At 40.0% G+C, this 18,153-nt stretch overlaps 1 protein-coding gene across 1 annotated transcript in view; it reads right to left on the minus strand.

Annotated features, from left to right (window-relative positions):
* The window catches only part of CPEB1 (cytoplasmic polyadenylation element binding protein 1), an 89,388-nt gene that overhangs the window by 64,307 nt on the left and 6,928 nt on the right, over positions 1-18,153 (minus strand). Inside the window, exon 2 of the mRNA XM_047086831.1 lies at positions 9,279-9,453. Coding sequence (XP_046942787.1) covers positions 9,279-9,453 — 175 coding nt within the window. The remainder of the gene's footprint in view (positions 1-9,278; positions 9,454-18,153) is intronic.

An 18,153-nucleotide genomic window follows, 5' to 3' on the forward strand; every position in this document is an offset into this window, starting at 1 on the left:
TGATGAAATAAATTAAAGAGGACATAAAAAAAAATGTTCATGGACTGGAGGACTTAATGTTATTAAAATGTCAATACTACCCAAAGCAATCTATGGATTCCATGCAATGCCTATTAAACATCCCAGTGACATTGTTGCAAAAGTAGAAAACCCGTGACACTAAAAGCTAAGGAACCAAAGCAAAAATAAACATGTGGGATTACATAACTAAAAACCATCTAACCATCAACAAAATGAAAAGGTAACCTACCAAATGAGAATGTTTGTAAATCGTGTCTGATAAAGGGCTATTGTCCAAAATACATATGGAAAAAGGCATCCTAAATTCATATGGAATCTCAAGTGACCCTGAAAAACAAAAGCAATCTTGAAGAAAAATAACAAAGTTGGAAGATTCACACTTCCCAATTTCAAATCCTACTACAAAGTTATAGTAACCAAAACAGTGGTATTGGCATACATACAGACCTATAAACTAACAGACTAGAAAGCCCAGAAATAAATCCTTACATAGATGGTCAAATGATTTTTGAGAAAGGTGCCAAGACTACTCAATGAGGAAAGGATGGTCTGGTGCTGGGAAAACTGGATATACACCCGCAAATAAAGTTGGATGTTTAGCTAAGACCATTTATAAATATTAACTCAAAATAAATCAAGGACCTAAATTTAAGACCTTAGAAGAAAACACAGGACAAAAAGCTTTATGAAACTGCATGTAACAATGATTTCTTGGATATGAAATAAAAGGCACAAGTAACAGGCAAAAAAAAAAAAAAAGGCAAATTAGGGGCACCTGGGTGGCTCAGTTGGTTGAGCATCTGACTCTTGATTTCTGCTCAGGTCATGATCCCAGGGTCATGGGATCAAGCCCCACATTGGGCTCCACACTAAGCATGGAGGCTGCTTAAAATTCCCCCCTCTCCCTTGCTCACTCTCTCTAAAATGAAAAGACAAATTAGGTTTTATGAAAATTTTTCAATTTTTTTCAAAGTTTATTTATTTTGAGAGAAAGAGAGAGAGAGAGAGAGAAAAAGCACGTGTGCATGTGCACGAGGGGGATAAGGGCAGAGAAAGGAGAGACAGAATCCCAAACAGGCCCCGCACGGTCAACGTAGAGCCTGACTCAGGGCTCAATTCCATGAACTGTTAGATCATGACCTGAGCCAAAATCAAGAGTTGGACACAAGCTGAGCTACCCCCACACGCCCCAGATTTCATGAAAATTTTACAGTTTTGTACATCAAAAGGCACACTCCAGAGTACAAAGACAACCCACAGAATAGGAGAAAATATTCCCAAAAGTCATCTATCTGATAAAGGATTAATATCTACAACATATAGAAAACTCCTAAAATTTAGCAACAAGAACAAAAATCCAACAACTTGATTTAAAAATGTACCAAGAGCACACTATGTACACTGTATGTTAGCTAACTTGACAATAAATTATATTAAAAAAAAAAACTATTTACCTTCCTAATGAATAAAACCTACAAAGGAGTGGAATAGATGTTTCTCCAAAGATATACAAATAGCAAGTAAACACATGGAAAGATGCTAAATATCACTGATCATTAGGGAAATGCAAATCAAAACTAATAAGATACCAGACCTAATACTCATGAGGATAGCTACTGTAAAAAACAAAAAAACAGAAAACAAGTATTTGTGAGGATGTGGAGAAACTGGAGCCCTTGTGCACTCTTGGTGGGAATATAAACAGTACAGTTACTGTGGAAAACAATATGGTGGTTCCTCAAATTAAAAACAGAACCACCATGTGATCCAGCAGTTACACCTCTTGGCATATACCTGAAAGAACCGAAAGCACAGTCTTGAAGAGATTTGTACATTCATGTTTATAACAACAATATTCACAACTGCCAAAATGTGGAAGCAACCAAGTATCCACCAATGTATGAGGCATAAGCAAAATGTAATGTATACAACATAATGGAATCTTATTCACTTAGAAATCGTGACAAATGCTACAACGTGGATGAACCTTCATGGCTAAGTGACATAATTAGTCACAAATGACAAATACTGTAGGATTCTATTTACATGTTCTAGTTAGAACAGTCAAAATCTTAAAGACATAAGGTGTAATGGCAAGTGCCAGGGGGTGGCAATGAGGGAAGAATGGGGAGTTACTGTTCAGTGGGTACAGAGTTTCAGCCTTACAGGATGATGAATTATAGGGATAATGGCTGCACAACAACGTGCATGTACATCATGTCACTGAACTGTGCACTAGAAAAATGGTTATGATGGTAAATTTTCTTTTACAATAAAGAAATATCCTAGACATTAATAGGTAGGGGATGTGGGGGAGAGAACTTATTTGAACTTAAAATTAGGGCCTCTTTCAGTTTCAGTACCCAGTTTGTGAGAATGTATTCATCAAGCAATTGTACAACAACCCCCACCATGTGCCAGACGCAGTACTGAGGATTAGGAACCCAAGGATATTTAAGACCCGGTCCTTTGTAGTCTAGACCAGAAACCAGGAATTCAACTTCAAAAATCATGACCCCAGCAATGCTCTCACACAACTGTGTTCTTTATATATCCACACCATCACAATCAGTACCATCACATAACAAGTAAGTGCAATTTCAGGCACTATTCTACATATTCAAGATACATGTCTTATTCAACCTTCCCCAAATCCTATAGACAGGTACTGTTACTACTCCTGTGTTATAGTTAGGGCAACTTAATCTCAGAGAATTAGCTAAAATTAGGTCAAGTTGCACATCCAGGATCTGTTTTCAAGTTCATCTGCATCCAGAGCCTGCATTTTTTGTGTAGGTTTATAATGAAATGGGCAAATTGAATAGGCTTCTTATCTACTCTGTTTTGAGAATACATTTAGACCACCACACAGGTCAATGAACAATCTGAAATAGCCAAGAATGATCTCGCTACCGGTAACAGAGGCAGGAGAATGTGAGAAAAAGTTTTCAGAGGTGATAACCAAGCCATTCTTGAACAAGACAAGGATTTTTCTAGGCAGGGAATATTCAATTTAGTATCCTGCTTAACAGTTCAGCTATGTAGCAGAACAGCATTTCCTGCATGATTTCATCTAAGCCAGTGACTTTAATTATATAATGGAATCTCAAGAAACACACCAGACAAAACAGGATAAAAGAAAAGACCCCTGGGGCCCAGTTCTAGGGATCTTTCCTTGGATGATGCCAGACCATGTATGCCTCATGTATTCTTTTAACCGTAGAAAATTTTTCACAGTAGAGAAAAAATTAAGTAGGCTTTACACCAAGACTGAAAAATTTTTCAAATGCTTAGTTATTTTCAGAGTGTGCGCACGTCAGTGGGGAAGGGGCAGATCTGAGAGAGGGAGAGAGAAAATCCCATGCAGGCTCCATACTGTCAGCACAAAGTCTGACTTGGGGGCTCAATCTCACAAACCAGGAGATCATGACCTGAGCTGACATCAAGAGTCAGACACTTAACCAACGGAGCCACCCAGGTGCCCCCAGACTGACTGAACTTTGCAGTATCACAATACCTGGGGTCTACAAAGATCTAGAGGACAACTCTCATGAAAATCCGGCAGGATTGTAAACTGATAAAAATCACTTTGAAGACAGTTATATACTCATTACTCTGCAATTCACTTCTAGGTTCATATGCTAAAGAAATTCTTGTTATATGCACATAAGGAGATACAGACAAGATGTTCACCAAAATACTGTTTTTAACAGCAAAAATCATTTTCCAACAGAGGATCAGATAAATAACATTTATGTAAAATGCTACTACTATACAGTAATTAAAACCCACTGATTTGACTTTAAAATGTCAATATGGACACACTGCAAATGTAATACATGGAAAATGGCAAATACAAGCATACCTTATTTTATTGCATTTTTCAGGTACTCCAGGTATTTTATTGCATTTTCAGAAACTGAAGATTTATGGCCACCCCACATTTAGCAAGTCTATCGCTGCCATTTCTCCACCAGTATTTGCTCACTTTGTGTCTCTGAGTCACATTTGGGTAGTTCTTGCAATATTTCAAACTTTTCATGATTATTGCAATTGTTACAGTGACCTGTGACCTTTGACGTTACTACTGTAATTGCTTTGGGGTGCCACAAACTGCGCCCACTTAACCAATGACAAACTTAACCGATAAATGTTATATGTTCACACTGTTCCACCAATTGGCTGTTCCCCTGCTCTCCCCTCCCCCTCTTTTTTGGCCTCCCAGGTCCCTGAGGCACAACAGTGTCAAAATAAGGCCAACTGATAACCCTACAGTGGCTTCTAGGGGTCCAAGGGAAAGGAAGAGTCACACGTCTCTCACTTTAAATCAAAAGCTAAAAATGGTTAAGCTCAGTGAGGAAGGTGTGTTGAAAGCAGAGATAAGCCAAAAGCTAGGCTTCTTGTCCCAAACAGGCAAGTTGTAAATGCAAAAGGTAAGTTCTCGGAGGACATTAAAAGTGCTACTTGTCAACAAACATGTAAGACAAACAGCCTAACTGCTGATACGCAGAAAGTCTTAATGGTCTGCAGAGAAGATCAAACCAGCCACAACCTTCCCAGAGTCCAAGCCTAATCCAGAGCAAGGTCCTTACTATCTTCACTTCTGTGAAGACAGAGAGGGGAAGAAGCTGCAGAAGACAACTATGAAGCTAACAGAGATTGGTTCATGAGGTTTAAGGAAAGACACCATTTTTATACCATAAAACCGCAAAATAAAGCAGTAAGTTACCCACAAGGTCTGAGATAATTAATGAAGGTTTTCAGGGCACATGAAACAGCCTAAATCAGAAGAAGATGCCATCTAGGACTTCCACAGCGTGAGAGGAGAAGTCAGTGCTTGGCTTCAAAGGACAGGTTGACTCCGTTGGTAGGGGCTAATGCAGCTGCTGGCTTTAAGTCAAAGCCTGTGTGCTCATGCGCCATTCTGAAAACCCTAGGGCCTTTAAGAATTATGCTCAACCTACTCTGCCTGGACTCTGTCAAGGGAACAACAAAGTCCAGACAGTACTTCTGTTTACAATGTGGTACACTAAATATTGCAAACCCAAATATTGTTGAGACCTACTGCTCAGAAAAAAAGGATTTCTTTCAAACTATTACTGTTCATTGACAATGCACCTAGTCACCCAAGAGCTTTGACAGAGATGTACAATGAGATCGATGTTGTTTACACACCTGCTGACTACAACATCCATTCTGCAGCCCATGGATCTAGAAGTAATTTCAACTTTCAAGTCTTACTATTTAAGAAATATTTTGTAAGGCTATAGCTGCCATAGATAGGGATTCCTCTGATGGATCTGGGCAAGTAAACTGAAAACCTTCTGGAAAGGATTCACCATTCTGGATGCCAATAAAAACATTCATGATTCATGGGAAGAGGTCAGAATACCAACATAAATAGGAGTTTGGAAGAAACTGACCCCAACCCTCATGGATGACTTTGAGGGGTTCAAGACTTCAGGAGAGGAAGTCACTGCAGATGTGGTAGAAACAGCAAGAGAAAAAGAATTAGAAATGGAGCCTGAAGATGGGACTCAATTGATGAAATCTCACGATCAAACTGTAACAGACGGGGGGTTGCTTCTTATGGATGAGCACAGAAAGTGGAGAGGCTGGGAAGACTGCTGAAATGACAACAAAGGATTTAGAATATTACCTATACTCAGTTGATAAGAAGGCAGAGGCAGGGTTTGAGAGGATGGACTCCAATTTTTTTCCCCCACTGTAAATGTTTTTGAGAATTTTACAGGTCTCAGGAAATACTAAGAATGTGTATGTATGTATATGCATACATATGTATTAATACTTTATCTTCACATATTACAAAGATTTTTATGTAGCTAAATATGTAAAAAGATTATTCTCGAAAGGTATTATTCTATTAACTACATGACATTCCATCGCTTGAATATACAGTATAAATATTTCCCTCTTGGGAGACACTTAAGCTTTTTCAAATTTTCACCACCGTAACGATGCTCTAAGTATCCGTTTACATAAATCCTTATTTGCACTGATTACTACTCTGTAGGAGAGATTCTCAGATCTCGACATACTGAGTCAAAGAGCGTGATGATTTCTAAAAGCTAAGAAGTTATCTTTGAGGCCGAGTTGTAAAGAAGCTGCAGTGGCAAACAGAGGAGCAATGCCAGGAACCCTTCCTGAGTGCAAAGATGAATGGTGAGTCGATCCTCCCTTTCCTGTCATGGGATGGCAGCCCGCTTAGAGGTCTGACTTCCATTTTGTTCTCCTTCTTGTTGGGAGAAATTGGTAATCATATCTTGGAGGACAAATCAGTTCCTTAATGTCACTGGTCATGGACCTCTGACAACTCTCACAAGAACATCCAGGGACTTTGCACAGCCCACAACATCCACCCCATCTAGCCCAACACCCCTGCAGCCACGGTGTGGGCACTCCCCCTTCCCTACTCCCCCATTCTGTGCCTAAAACATGCCAAGCTCTCTAAGAAGCCTTAGTCCAACCTTTTCTGTCTGAAATGTTTTCCCCACACTCTTTACAAGATCTAGCTTCTTCTCCTCCTTTAGTACTCTGTTTTAAACATACCTCCCCAGAGAGTTCTTGCCTGACCATGTCACTCAAAACATCATTACTTCATAGTACTAAAACTTGCAATGATTTTACTTATTTCTCTATTGAGTTTCTCCCATTATCCATGATGGGAGAGCAGGTTCTGAGAATACCACATAAAGTCAGGAATCCCTGAAGCCTAACAACAGTGACTGGCATGAAGTACACATTCCGTAACTATTTGTTGAATTTCTGGTGAATTTGGCTAACTGTGGAAGTGGGACCAAGTGTTTAGTAATCTAAGTAGGAGGAATCTAAAGACAGAGTTTGGAGGGAGGGACCTGAGCTACAGATTCAAGGTTGGGTTCATCTGCTTTCCTTGATGTGGTAGCTGAAGGAGGTCTCCCAAAGATGTCCATGTCTTCATCCCTGGAACCTGTGCACATCTCAGAATGAAACACCAGTGTCTGCTTAGCTGCACATACAACCAATCATCCCAGTGTTAGAGCAGCATGATCTAGGCTCTAAGGCCAGGACTCCATCTATGGCGTGCCTGGCTCAAGAGAAATCTGAGCTGCAGCAGTCACAGCATCCATTGGAGCCCCAATAAAACCAAGACCACACCAGACACAGGAGTCAAAACCTGAGCATAAACCTGCATGCACCTGAAGATGTGCTGTTTGTGGGAGCTGAGTGTTAGAAAGTGACCAAACAACAGCGAGAGCAGACTTTGATTTAAGCCTGAGATTAGCCACTTAGTAGGTAGCCTTGCCCAAGTCCTCTAACCTAGCTGAGACTTCGTTTTCTCATCGTAAAATGGAACCGAATCCTTCCTAAAAGAAGGGTGATATTGTTTTCAGAAGCTGCCACAGCCACCCCACCTTCCACAACCACCACTGTGAACAGTCAGCAGCCATAGACCTCAAAGCAAGACCCTCCTCCAGCATAAAGACTATGACTCACTCAAAGTTCAGATGATGGTTAGCCTTTTTAGCAATTAAGTATTTTTAAAGTATGAACAATTTTTTTACATATATAATGCTATTGCACACATCACAGACTACAGAATGGCATAAATATAACTTCCATATTCACTAGGAAACCAAAAAATTCCTTTGGCTCACTTCATTGCAGTATCGGCTTTGCTGTGGCAGTCTGGAACCCAACCCACAATTTCTCTGAGGTATGCCTAAGTTCCCAGCATGTCTGAGGCAACCCAGTGAAATTTATGCCATTGTTGAGGGTCATTCATATTGAAATATAATTCATGAAATCTTCTCAAAGAAGAAAAACAACACATACGTTGAATCGAGATTTTCTGAGTTTTTACACTGACATAAGCTAAAGGAGAGTAAGGGTTGTTATTAGCTCATGATGTACACCAATTAATATAAAATACACATGTACTTTATTGGAAGTTTGAAGAGACCAGACCTACCAGCATTCCTAGTTCCTCCTATGTCCTTCTCCCATTTGCCCTCCAGTTAGAACAATGCACTAGAAATAAATTCTATAGTTACCACAGGTCAGTCTCCTTTGTGAGGACATCTCTCCTTCAGACATTTAGCTACTTTATGTTCATATACGCCTGCATCTTTATGGGAATGATTTCCAACGTCAACTTAGGAAGTAAATCAAAGAATTTATAATGAAAGAGCAGCAATTGCCAGTTCTTATTCTGCAAATCCCACTACTGCCAAATTTCTTCAAGATCCACTTAAAGAATTAAAAATATGTTCAACTTTCAACTAAAATAACCCCAACAACAAACACTCCATCAACATGTTGCAACTTCTACAAATGATTATGACACAGCACTGTCAGGACATCCGAGTCTCCTTGTGAAATACCACCTTCAGGGGATGCTGCCCTCTCCGTCCACTATCCTATGGAATATCCTAAATATCATGAAAACTCAATGCTTGCTGGGCACCTGGGTGGCTCAGTCGATTGAGCATCTGACTTCGGCTCAGGTCATGAACTCACGTTTTGTGAGTTCCAGCCCCACTCTGGGCTCTGTGCTGACAGCTCGGAGCCTGGAAGCTGGAGCCTGCTTCAGATTCTGTGTCTCCCTCTCTCTCTGCCCCTCCCTACCTGCACTCTCTCTCAAAAATAAGATTTAAAAAAAAAATCTCAATGATTGCTGACCCACATTCATGTGTAACAGCAATTATTCAAGAGATGCACTGTCCAATACAGCAGCCACTAATCATGTGGCCACAAGCATTTGGAATGCAGCTAGTTCGAACTGAGCAGTGCAGTAAATGTGAAATATATACTGAAGTCTTAGTACTAACAAAATAGGATATTTCATTAACAGTTTTTACACTGATTACATACTCACATATTTTGTTAGGTAAATATTAATGTCACTTTTCAAAAAAAAAAAAAAACCTTTTAAATGTGGCTACCAGAAAATCTAATTACATATATGACTCCTATTATAATTCTATATATAAATAGTCCTGATATATTTGACCTATCCTTTTTTATCTTTTTATGTGTCATAAAATAGACTTGTACATTATAAATCAAAGCCAGTCTTCACTCAGAAGTGAACCCAATCCACAAAGTAAGCTATGAAAAGGAGCAAGTGTCACCAGAGATTCAAGGTCATTCTTTACAAGCTTCACAAGAAAGCTTCCTAGAAACAGCTCTACATACATGCCTAGTGTAGGTTTTCATACATACATACACACACTAAATTTTCAAATCTAAGTCACCTGGCAAATGATCATGAATTCCTCGGTTTATGGGTGTAGTGCAGACTCTACTGAAATCCAGAGAATTATCCAATATGGCATTTATCCTTCGAAAGATATTGGCATTGCTACACGTGGAGAGTGCGGGTGCTTCCTGGTTGTCCCAACAATCTTTTATCCTTCCAGTTTCTTCTTCCTACACACAGAAAAAAGATATTTAGGTTTTCCTCCTAGACACCAGAAAAGATACTTAGGTTTTTCTACACTTCCTTACTCCTAAATCCAACACTGTGAGTTAGATAAAGTAACAAGGACTTGAATTTCTTATCTATATACTAAAATACCTGAGGAGTCCTATTATGAGCGAGGTATCTTGAGAGAACTAAAAGAGGGGTAAAACAACAAAACACCTAAATACAAGATATTGCCCCAGAACTTTCTAATAGGACATGTATAGGAATTAGCATGGTGTGGCAGCAGCAGGAGTTTTAGAACCAGAAATATGAGATTCAAATCTTGGAGGCTGATCTATATACTATTTGGCAATTAAAAAAATGAAGGACTGGGGCGCCTGGATGGCTCAATCGGTTAAGCGTCTGACTTCAGCTCAGGTCATGATCTATTAGTGAGTTCAAGCCCCTCACAGAGCTCTACCCTGTCAGTTCAGAGGCACTTCGGATCCTCTGTCTCCCCCTCTCTGCCTCTTTTGCACTCATTCTCGTTGTCAAAAATAAACATTAAAAAAAGGAAATATTGATACATGCTACAACATGGATAAACCTCAAGTACACTATGCTAAGTGAAAGAAGTCAGTCACAGAAGACCACCTATTATTAGCCCATTAATATGAAATGTCCCAAACAGACAAATCTATAGGAGATGAATTGTCTTCATCTCAGGGTGGACAGGGAAGAAGGTTTGGGGATGGTGGCTAATGGGTACAAGGTTTGTGATAATGAGATAATGAAGATACTCTAAAATTAGATTAGGGTGATAAATCACAAAACTGTACGCTAAAAATTACTGAATTTTATGCTTATGTGAATTGTACCTCAATAGAGTTAAAGAGTTTGGTTCTGCCATTTATTGTCAGTTACTTAACCTCTGTGCCTCAGTTGCCCTATTTCTGAAATGGGAAGAGTACCTACCAACCTTTTGATGAGATTTCTAAAGCACTTAGCATGGAGCCTGGTATATGGTAGCTGCTATTTTTACACCTGAAGATACAACTACAGAAGACACAATAAGCACCAAGAGTGTACAAACACCATCCAAAGGGAATGGTTTATGTGGTATCTCAGTAGATAACACCACCATCTGCTAGGTGTCCCAGACAGAAATCTCTTCACTCTTCAGTCTCCCTCACTCACCACATGTGATGCCTGACATAGTAAGCAATGAGATAATGGCTGACAGAGTCACCAGCTCTAGGATTCCCAATGATCTTGGGGAAAATCAGCAAAAAGCAGACCAAGTAAGGAAACTAGCACCTAGGATCTTACAGCTGGTCACTTCAAAACAAAATTCTAAAAAGCTGGGTGCCTATTAATGTTCAGGTAAGCAGGAGAAGGAGCAGAAGCACAGAATTTAACAACTCTATAGGATGGTCTTAAAGGGACAAACTTGAATCCCATATCATTCTCAAGCTCTTGAAAAGACTGTATCCGTTGGAAGCTGTGAGGATGACCAGAACGCACAGTCCTGCATATTCCCTGGGTCATTTTCCCAAACCTTCCAGAAGCCACCATTGAGAACAGCTAAACCCATAGACACAAGGCCCTGTTCACAACTGTAGATTTCTAAGATGATTCTCAACCTCACTAAGGCAACATCACAAAGGCTAAGATGCAAGCATTTACAATCAATCTGTAGATCTTAAAGCTACATGCCTCCCTCATTCACTGCCTAATAAACTTTAACCAACTGCCTGCTATGTACAGTGAGCACCCAAAGGGGAGGCAGATTAGAGATCCAACCAAAAAGAGATTTCTGAAGTCTGGAAAGGGAACTAAGATCTGGTCGTGTTGTTAACAGTTACGACATAAGCTACAGTTGGCTGTAATCCTATACTGTCCTCTCAGCCAAGGGAGCTCAGAAGAAGACAATGTGCCTGAAAGTAAAGGTAGGAAGAAGGTGTGAAGCACACAGAGAACAGAAGGGCATCATCAGAAGCGGCCCAATGTGGTGGGGCACTGGGTATAGAAGACAGCAAACTGGAAAGAAGGCCTCATGCCAGGTTCAGGATTAGAACAACCTCCTATATCAAAGGTTTCAAAACTTTAAAGGGCCTCTCTTAATACACAATCTGATTTTTATTTACTAGTACAGATGTGCTGTAGATCTATGGATTCCCAGATCCTGGCCACACTTACAAGAAGTAGCACCCTACTAGTCTCAGAAGACCTCAAGCAACTATGTGAAACAAGAGAGGCAGAGCCTGTGAGCAAAGTGCCACTGTGGTGAGGGGATGATGCAGGCCCACAGGCCTTCTGGGAGAAACCTGCTTCCCCAGGAGTAGGGCAAGGTCTAAGAATCGTACCATCTCAAGCAGCCTGAAAAAAAAAAATTAGGCCTGACCCAACTCTGCCCCACTCCCAATCCCATTACGAACATGCACCGTCACTCTGAAACTCAAGGCTAATGCTATCTGGAATGTCTCCCTCCCTCTCCTCCTCTCAGGTTTGCCAAGCCAGTTATCTAGAGGAGTCCAGGTAATTAGAACACAAGTAAATGGAGCGTTCAATTAATACCCCAAACTGCCTAATTAGTAAGTACCAGTGGTTTGCCTTGAATAAACAATTTGGAAGGGGGTTTAAAAAAAAAAAAATCAAAGCCAGCAATATCAGATGGGGAACAGATCTACTTTCCTTATGTGTACAATAGGGATAAAAGTAGTAACAAGGTCTCACAGAACTCGTTGTGAATTAATGCATATAACATGCTTGCCACAGTACCTGGAATATAATTATGCGCTGAACAGATGAATGTTCGCTATCACTAGTATCACTACTGCACCAAGGGCTCAGAGGCCACCACAAGGATCCCTGAATAAAAGACTATTTGCTCATTAAAAGAGAATAATGTACTAAAGACTCAGGCAAACTACTCTTTTGAAGACCCCAGGCCCTTCTATGCCTAACTTTCCTAATCGTTTGATTCAGAAAGCTTAATTAAAAGGACTTAAGACAGGACACAAATCAAACTGCCCAAAACCTGTACCTACTGCAGAATTTAGCAATCCTTTAAACTCCAGCTAAATGAATTCAGTGTCTCATCTTCAAAACACATATCTCTTATCCACACCCATACTTACACACCCATTACTCTGTATATTCTATCCTGACTGATCACTTTATAGGTCTGAGTTCCTACCAATGTTTTACCATAAATACAAACAGTTTTCTCCCTGGGTTATACCACTCTTGTCTGGTAGTTTTCAGTTACTTCTGGCATATTTTGCCCTGAAATGGGACCATTTGCTAGGTGTTTTTGTTTTTTTTTTAAACCTTTATTTGGTCTTTCATGATGAACAGGAAAGGAGGCTTTAAGACAGATCAGAAGCTTAGAATGCAAATCTTAACACTATTGACAACTATGGATTAACGGAGCAAATTACTTGGCAAAGCTAGAAATGAAAAGCAGGAATTCTTACTATCAGGGACTAAAACTGATGTCAAGATAAAACTAGTTGTACCTACTTACTGTCAGAACGAACGGCTCATGATGAAGCTCTATGGATACAAGCTATTTTATAGCAGGCCTCAATGTTCTCCTGGTCAATAGGTGAAAATGGACACTCCCATCATGAACCAACACTGGTCTCCTACACCAGTAATTCTCAACTGGTTGGGACAGGGAGACGACAGAAAAAAAAAAAAGCATTCATTTTTTCCAGAAGGGAAGAATCTTCCCCCAAAACTGAATCACTGTTTCACAAAGCAGAACACAGGACAGCCTGTGGAGTACAAATACTAAATCTACCATTTAGGTATGTTCTAGGAGCCTTGGTTGTCTTGGGTATTCAAGTGGAGTACCACCTACTTCGCAGACTTTGTAGTAATGAGAAATCTATAAAGCGCCTGGATAGGCTCATCCCAGTGAAATTCACCAAGAAGCTTATTTACTTGTTTAGCACACAACTGGAGGTTTTTCTCCATTTGTGGTTTGAAACTCTCCCTCATAACACTTTAAAAGTCTGAACCCGGGGCGCCTGGGTGGCGCAGTCGGTTAAGCGTCCGACTTCAGCCAGGTCACGATCTCGCGGTCCGTGAGTTCGAGCCCCGCATCGGGCTCTGGGCTGATGGCTCGGAGCCTGGAGCCTGTTTCCGATTCTGTGTCTCCCTCTCTCTCTGCCCCTCCCCCGTTCACGCTCTGTCTCTCTCTGTCCCAAAAATAAATAAACGTAGAAAAAAAAAAAATTTAAAAAAAAAATAAAATAAAATAAAAGTCTGAACCCATACCACATAGCTATGTGTTCTAATTAAAGAATAATATGCCCAAATTTTATACTTATTTGTATGCTAGAACAGTCTAATTGGAAATACCTGTCTTGCCTTCAGATTCCATACAATCCAGGATCAACATGGTAATAGGATGGCCATTCTTTTAGGTCAAAATCCTGGTCTGGGGTTATTTAATGGTCATAATGAATGCCAACTTTACCATCTCTGGATTGATATAATTTGCCTTTAATCAAAAACACAATACCTGTATTGCAGACCTCAAGACCATTTCTGCTAATTATTTACTATGGATTCATGAAAGCCAGTTCAGAGATTTAAGGAAGACTCTCTGAAGGGCACACACTTTACTCTTCAAGACGGAATTTTAACCTGGGGTCCACAGATTGCAATCTACTAAGCTTCCAGCAAAACTGTGTTCACATTAAAAAATTTTCTGAGTGGGAATGCAAGCTGGTGCGGCTACTCTGGAAAACAGTATGGAGGCTCCTCAAAAAAAATTAAAACTAGAACTACCTTATGACCCAGCAATTGCACCAGTAGGTATTTATCCAAGGGATACAGGTGTGCTGTTTCGAAGGGACACATGCACCCCAATGTTTACAGCAGCACTATCGACAATAGCCAAAGTATGGAAAGAGCCCAAATGTCCATCGATGGATGAACAGATAAAGAAGATGTGGTATATATCTACACATACATACAATGAAGTATTACTTGGCAATCAAAAAGAATGAAATCTTGCCATTTGCAACTACGTAGATGGAACTGGAGGGTATTGTGCTAAGTGAAATTAGTCAGAGAAAGACAAATATCATATGACTTCACTCATATGAGGAATTTAAGAGACAAAACAGATGAACAGAAGGGAAGGGAAATAAAAGTAATATAAAAACAGGGAGGGGGACAAAGCATAAGAGACTCATAAATATGGGGAACAAACAGGGTTACTGAAGGGGGTATAGGAGGGGGGATGGGCTAAATGGGTAAGGGGCATTAAGGAATCTATTCCTGAAATCATTGTTGCACTATATGCTAACTAATTTGGATGTAAATTAAAACAAAATAAAGCGTTAGGTTGAAAAAATTAAGATTAAAAAAAATTTTGAGAATAAGATTTTCTAATTACATCTTTTTTAGTTGAAAGCATTCATCTTGAACATTTAGGTTTTGTTTAATTAAGATACACCAACAGTATATTGGGGGCAATATACTTAGATGCCCCTGAAGAACTAGTTCACAGACGTACTTTGGCGATTTGCTTTTATCTTTATAGTAATAAAACTGAAAAAAACCTCTATAGGATTTACACTCATGATTCTGAGGATACTGTTTAACCACAATTCTGAACAGTCCTTATATGAACAACCACTTACAAAAATGTTATTCAGACCAAAGATTAGGAAATGGCTACAGTTTCACCTGAGGAATTGACAGGTTATCTTTATGAATAATGTAAATCATCTAGCCAAATTTCCACCTTTGCTTTGGTCATCTGGTCACTCAAAGCCAGTTTCTGGTTGAACTTCAATGAGTCTGTAGCTAAGAAGTGCTTCTCTATGTTTGACTTTCTCCTTGACCCTTACGTGTCCATTCTTAACTGAAATTCCACCTCGAGTCTTCTGTGCAACACTGGAAGGAATTAAAATTTATTATGTTGGTCCATACAAAACTGCCAATACTCAATCTTTTGCAACCAACAAAATGGCAGCTTCACAGAGTTCAATCTAGTATTTCATAAGTACTAAAAGCCTGTTACATTAGATTTTGAGATTACAGACAGATAAAACATAATCCCTGCCCAAAGGAGAATTAGTTAAGTGGGAGAAGAAAATCTAGTTAGGTAAATGGAGATTGAGGTAAGCACAAAATGCTACACACAGGAGAAGAATAAATTAAGGTATCTGGAATAGTGTGACAATTCAGACTTTCAAGCTAGAGTCTAATGAAAAATCAGAATTTCCGTAAGTGTGGGAAGAACAGACAAGCAGAGAATAAACACAGAGTGGATACAGAACACAGTAAATTCAATGAAAGAAAGCAGAGGAATAGGGCTGGATAGGGAGGTTCACCAGTAATAAAGGAGAAATGGCTGCAGGTCCTTACAGAGAGACAAAATAAATCCATCACCAGATACAAAATTCAAGATACCACCCCTTCTTCCTCTCCTTCATGACCTGACTTTCCTCTCTTCTCCACTGGTTCTTTCCCAACAATGTGTAAGTATGCCCAAGGCTCGCTCATCTTTAAAAAAAAATCTTCCTTGACTTAAAACATCCTCCCAAGTCACTGCCTTCTTTCTTTTGCTCTACTACCAACCTTCTAAAAAGGTGCTATACTTCTTAACCCATTTGTCCCCTGAACCCACGATATCCTGCTGGCACAAAGCTGCAAAAAGACACCACAGAACTCCTAAATTAAGGACTTCATAGTTGCCAAACCCAACCAACATTTCAAGTTCATCTTACTTGCTATTTTGGGGGATCTGATCCTTAATTCTTCTCCACTCATTTAATTCAGGAACCCCTTTCTTCTGGATCTCTCTTTTCTGATTAGTTTTCAGTTTCCACAGAGTATATCTAATGCATCTCTCTCTCCCTCCTCCCTCTTTCTTTCTCCCTCTTTCTCTCCCTCTCCCTCTCTCTCTCATACACACACACACGCACACACACTATAAACTCAGTCTGGAAAAGGAAATCCTACAATTTCCAGGACAGGTTTATGAGAACATGAAGGAAATATTTAATACCACGACTGCTCAAGAATATAGAGAACACACGGCCACCAAAATTGTAGCTCTTGTCACACTTACCTATCAAACTGTTAGCTATATGCACTGTTAGCTCTGCATTTTATAAATGGTAAGGCCCTCAAAGACCTTCACTGAAGCAGTACTCAGTATTATATCTGCCACATTTGCAGGTACTCAATTCAGACACCACAGGAAGGCAGACCCATATCACATGCCTTTCACAGGCATGTTCGACCACCTCAATCACAACCTCCATAAATGGTAGTGACTCCTTTATTCAATGTTAAGACAGGATGAAAAATAAAAATTTAGTCACCAATTCTAGCTCTGTCACTGCCAAAGCCCCAAGCCACTCAAAGTCATTTCAGCAGTTGGGAGTTTTAAACCCCTCAGACCAGAGACAATTTACATGAACAAAAAATAAAGAACCCATAACAACATAACCTGGTGATTGCAGACCCAAAGATTACAATTACATTTACTGATTGTATTCTCATCATATGCCAGGAGCCATTCTGGAGACAGAGGGTAAATAAGACAATCCCTGCACCCAAGTAGTTAGTCTAACGGGAACACAAGCACATCGAGTATGTTACATGCTATTTTGTAAGCTCAACAATAAATATATAAAGAAATAACAAGGGTATTAGGGAGGTGAAAATATTAAAAGGTTTTACCATACAGTCATAGTAGGAGTGGGGAAGGCAGTCTGGCAAAAAAAGAACATGTACAAGGGCAAGGGGGGATGAAATGGGTGCTTTCAGGCAACTAGAAGTTCGCTGTTGCTAGGATTTTAATTGCAAGGGACACTATGCTATGACCCAGAAGTTGCACTCAGGCTCCCATATACAAGAGAAAGAAGTATGCAGGACTATAAAAAGGCAGGTACAATAGTCACAGCAGTTTTATACTCAAACTCTGAAGAGAAACAAAACACCCACAGTGCTGGTGGTCCCCAAGACCACCCCCAGATTTGATCAATTACCAAGAGGACTCACAGGACTCAGCATAGAGTGGTACTCAGCACATACAGCTAATTATTACAGCCAGAAGATACAGAGAAACACCAGCAAAGGGAAAGGGCACATGGTTCAAAGTCTGGGGGAAATCAGGTACAAGCTTCCAAGAGTCCTCTTACAGGAGAGTCATAGAAGATAAACTTAATCGCTTAGCTCCCCCCAGCAACAAGTTGTGACAACACACCTGAAATGTTGCCAACGAGGGAAGCTTGCTAGAAACTTGGCTCCCAGGGATTTTTATTGAGGGGTGGTCACAAAGGCAGCCTCTGCCTGGAATACACCCAAATTCCAGACTCCAGGAGGGAAGCAGGTATTCAGCATAAATCACATTGCTTGCACAGTTTAGGTGTAGTAATTCACTCTATTAATTCTGGAAATGGTAGGATTATAGCAATCAATTCGGGATTCCACTGCAACTTGTAGAAATCTCAGATATTAAATTAAGCTGGGGGGGTGTCAGACACCAAAGAGTGCATGCTACACGATTTCATTTGTAAGTTCAAAAATGGGCAAAACCAATCGATGACAACAGAAGTCAGAACAGTAGTTCATTGGGGGGGGGGGGTCAAGGGTGAGATACAGAATGGCAAAGGGCACAGGGAATCTTAACAAGTGAAGGGAACATTCTAGATCTTCATCTGTGTGGCAATTTCTTAGGTATATAA

This window comes from Lynx rufus, unplaced genomic scaffold (genome assembly GCF_022079265.1).
Source record: "Lynx rufus isolate CCGP_SWC_20201006 ecotype Redwood Valley unplaced genomic scaffold, mLynRuf1.p SCAF_21, whole genome shotgun sequence".
NCBI classification, from domain to species: Eukaryota; Metazoa; Chordata; class Mammalia; order Carnivora; family Felidae; genus Lynx; species Lynx rufus.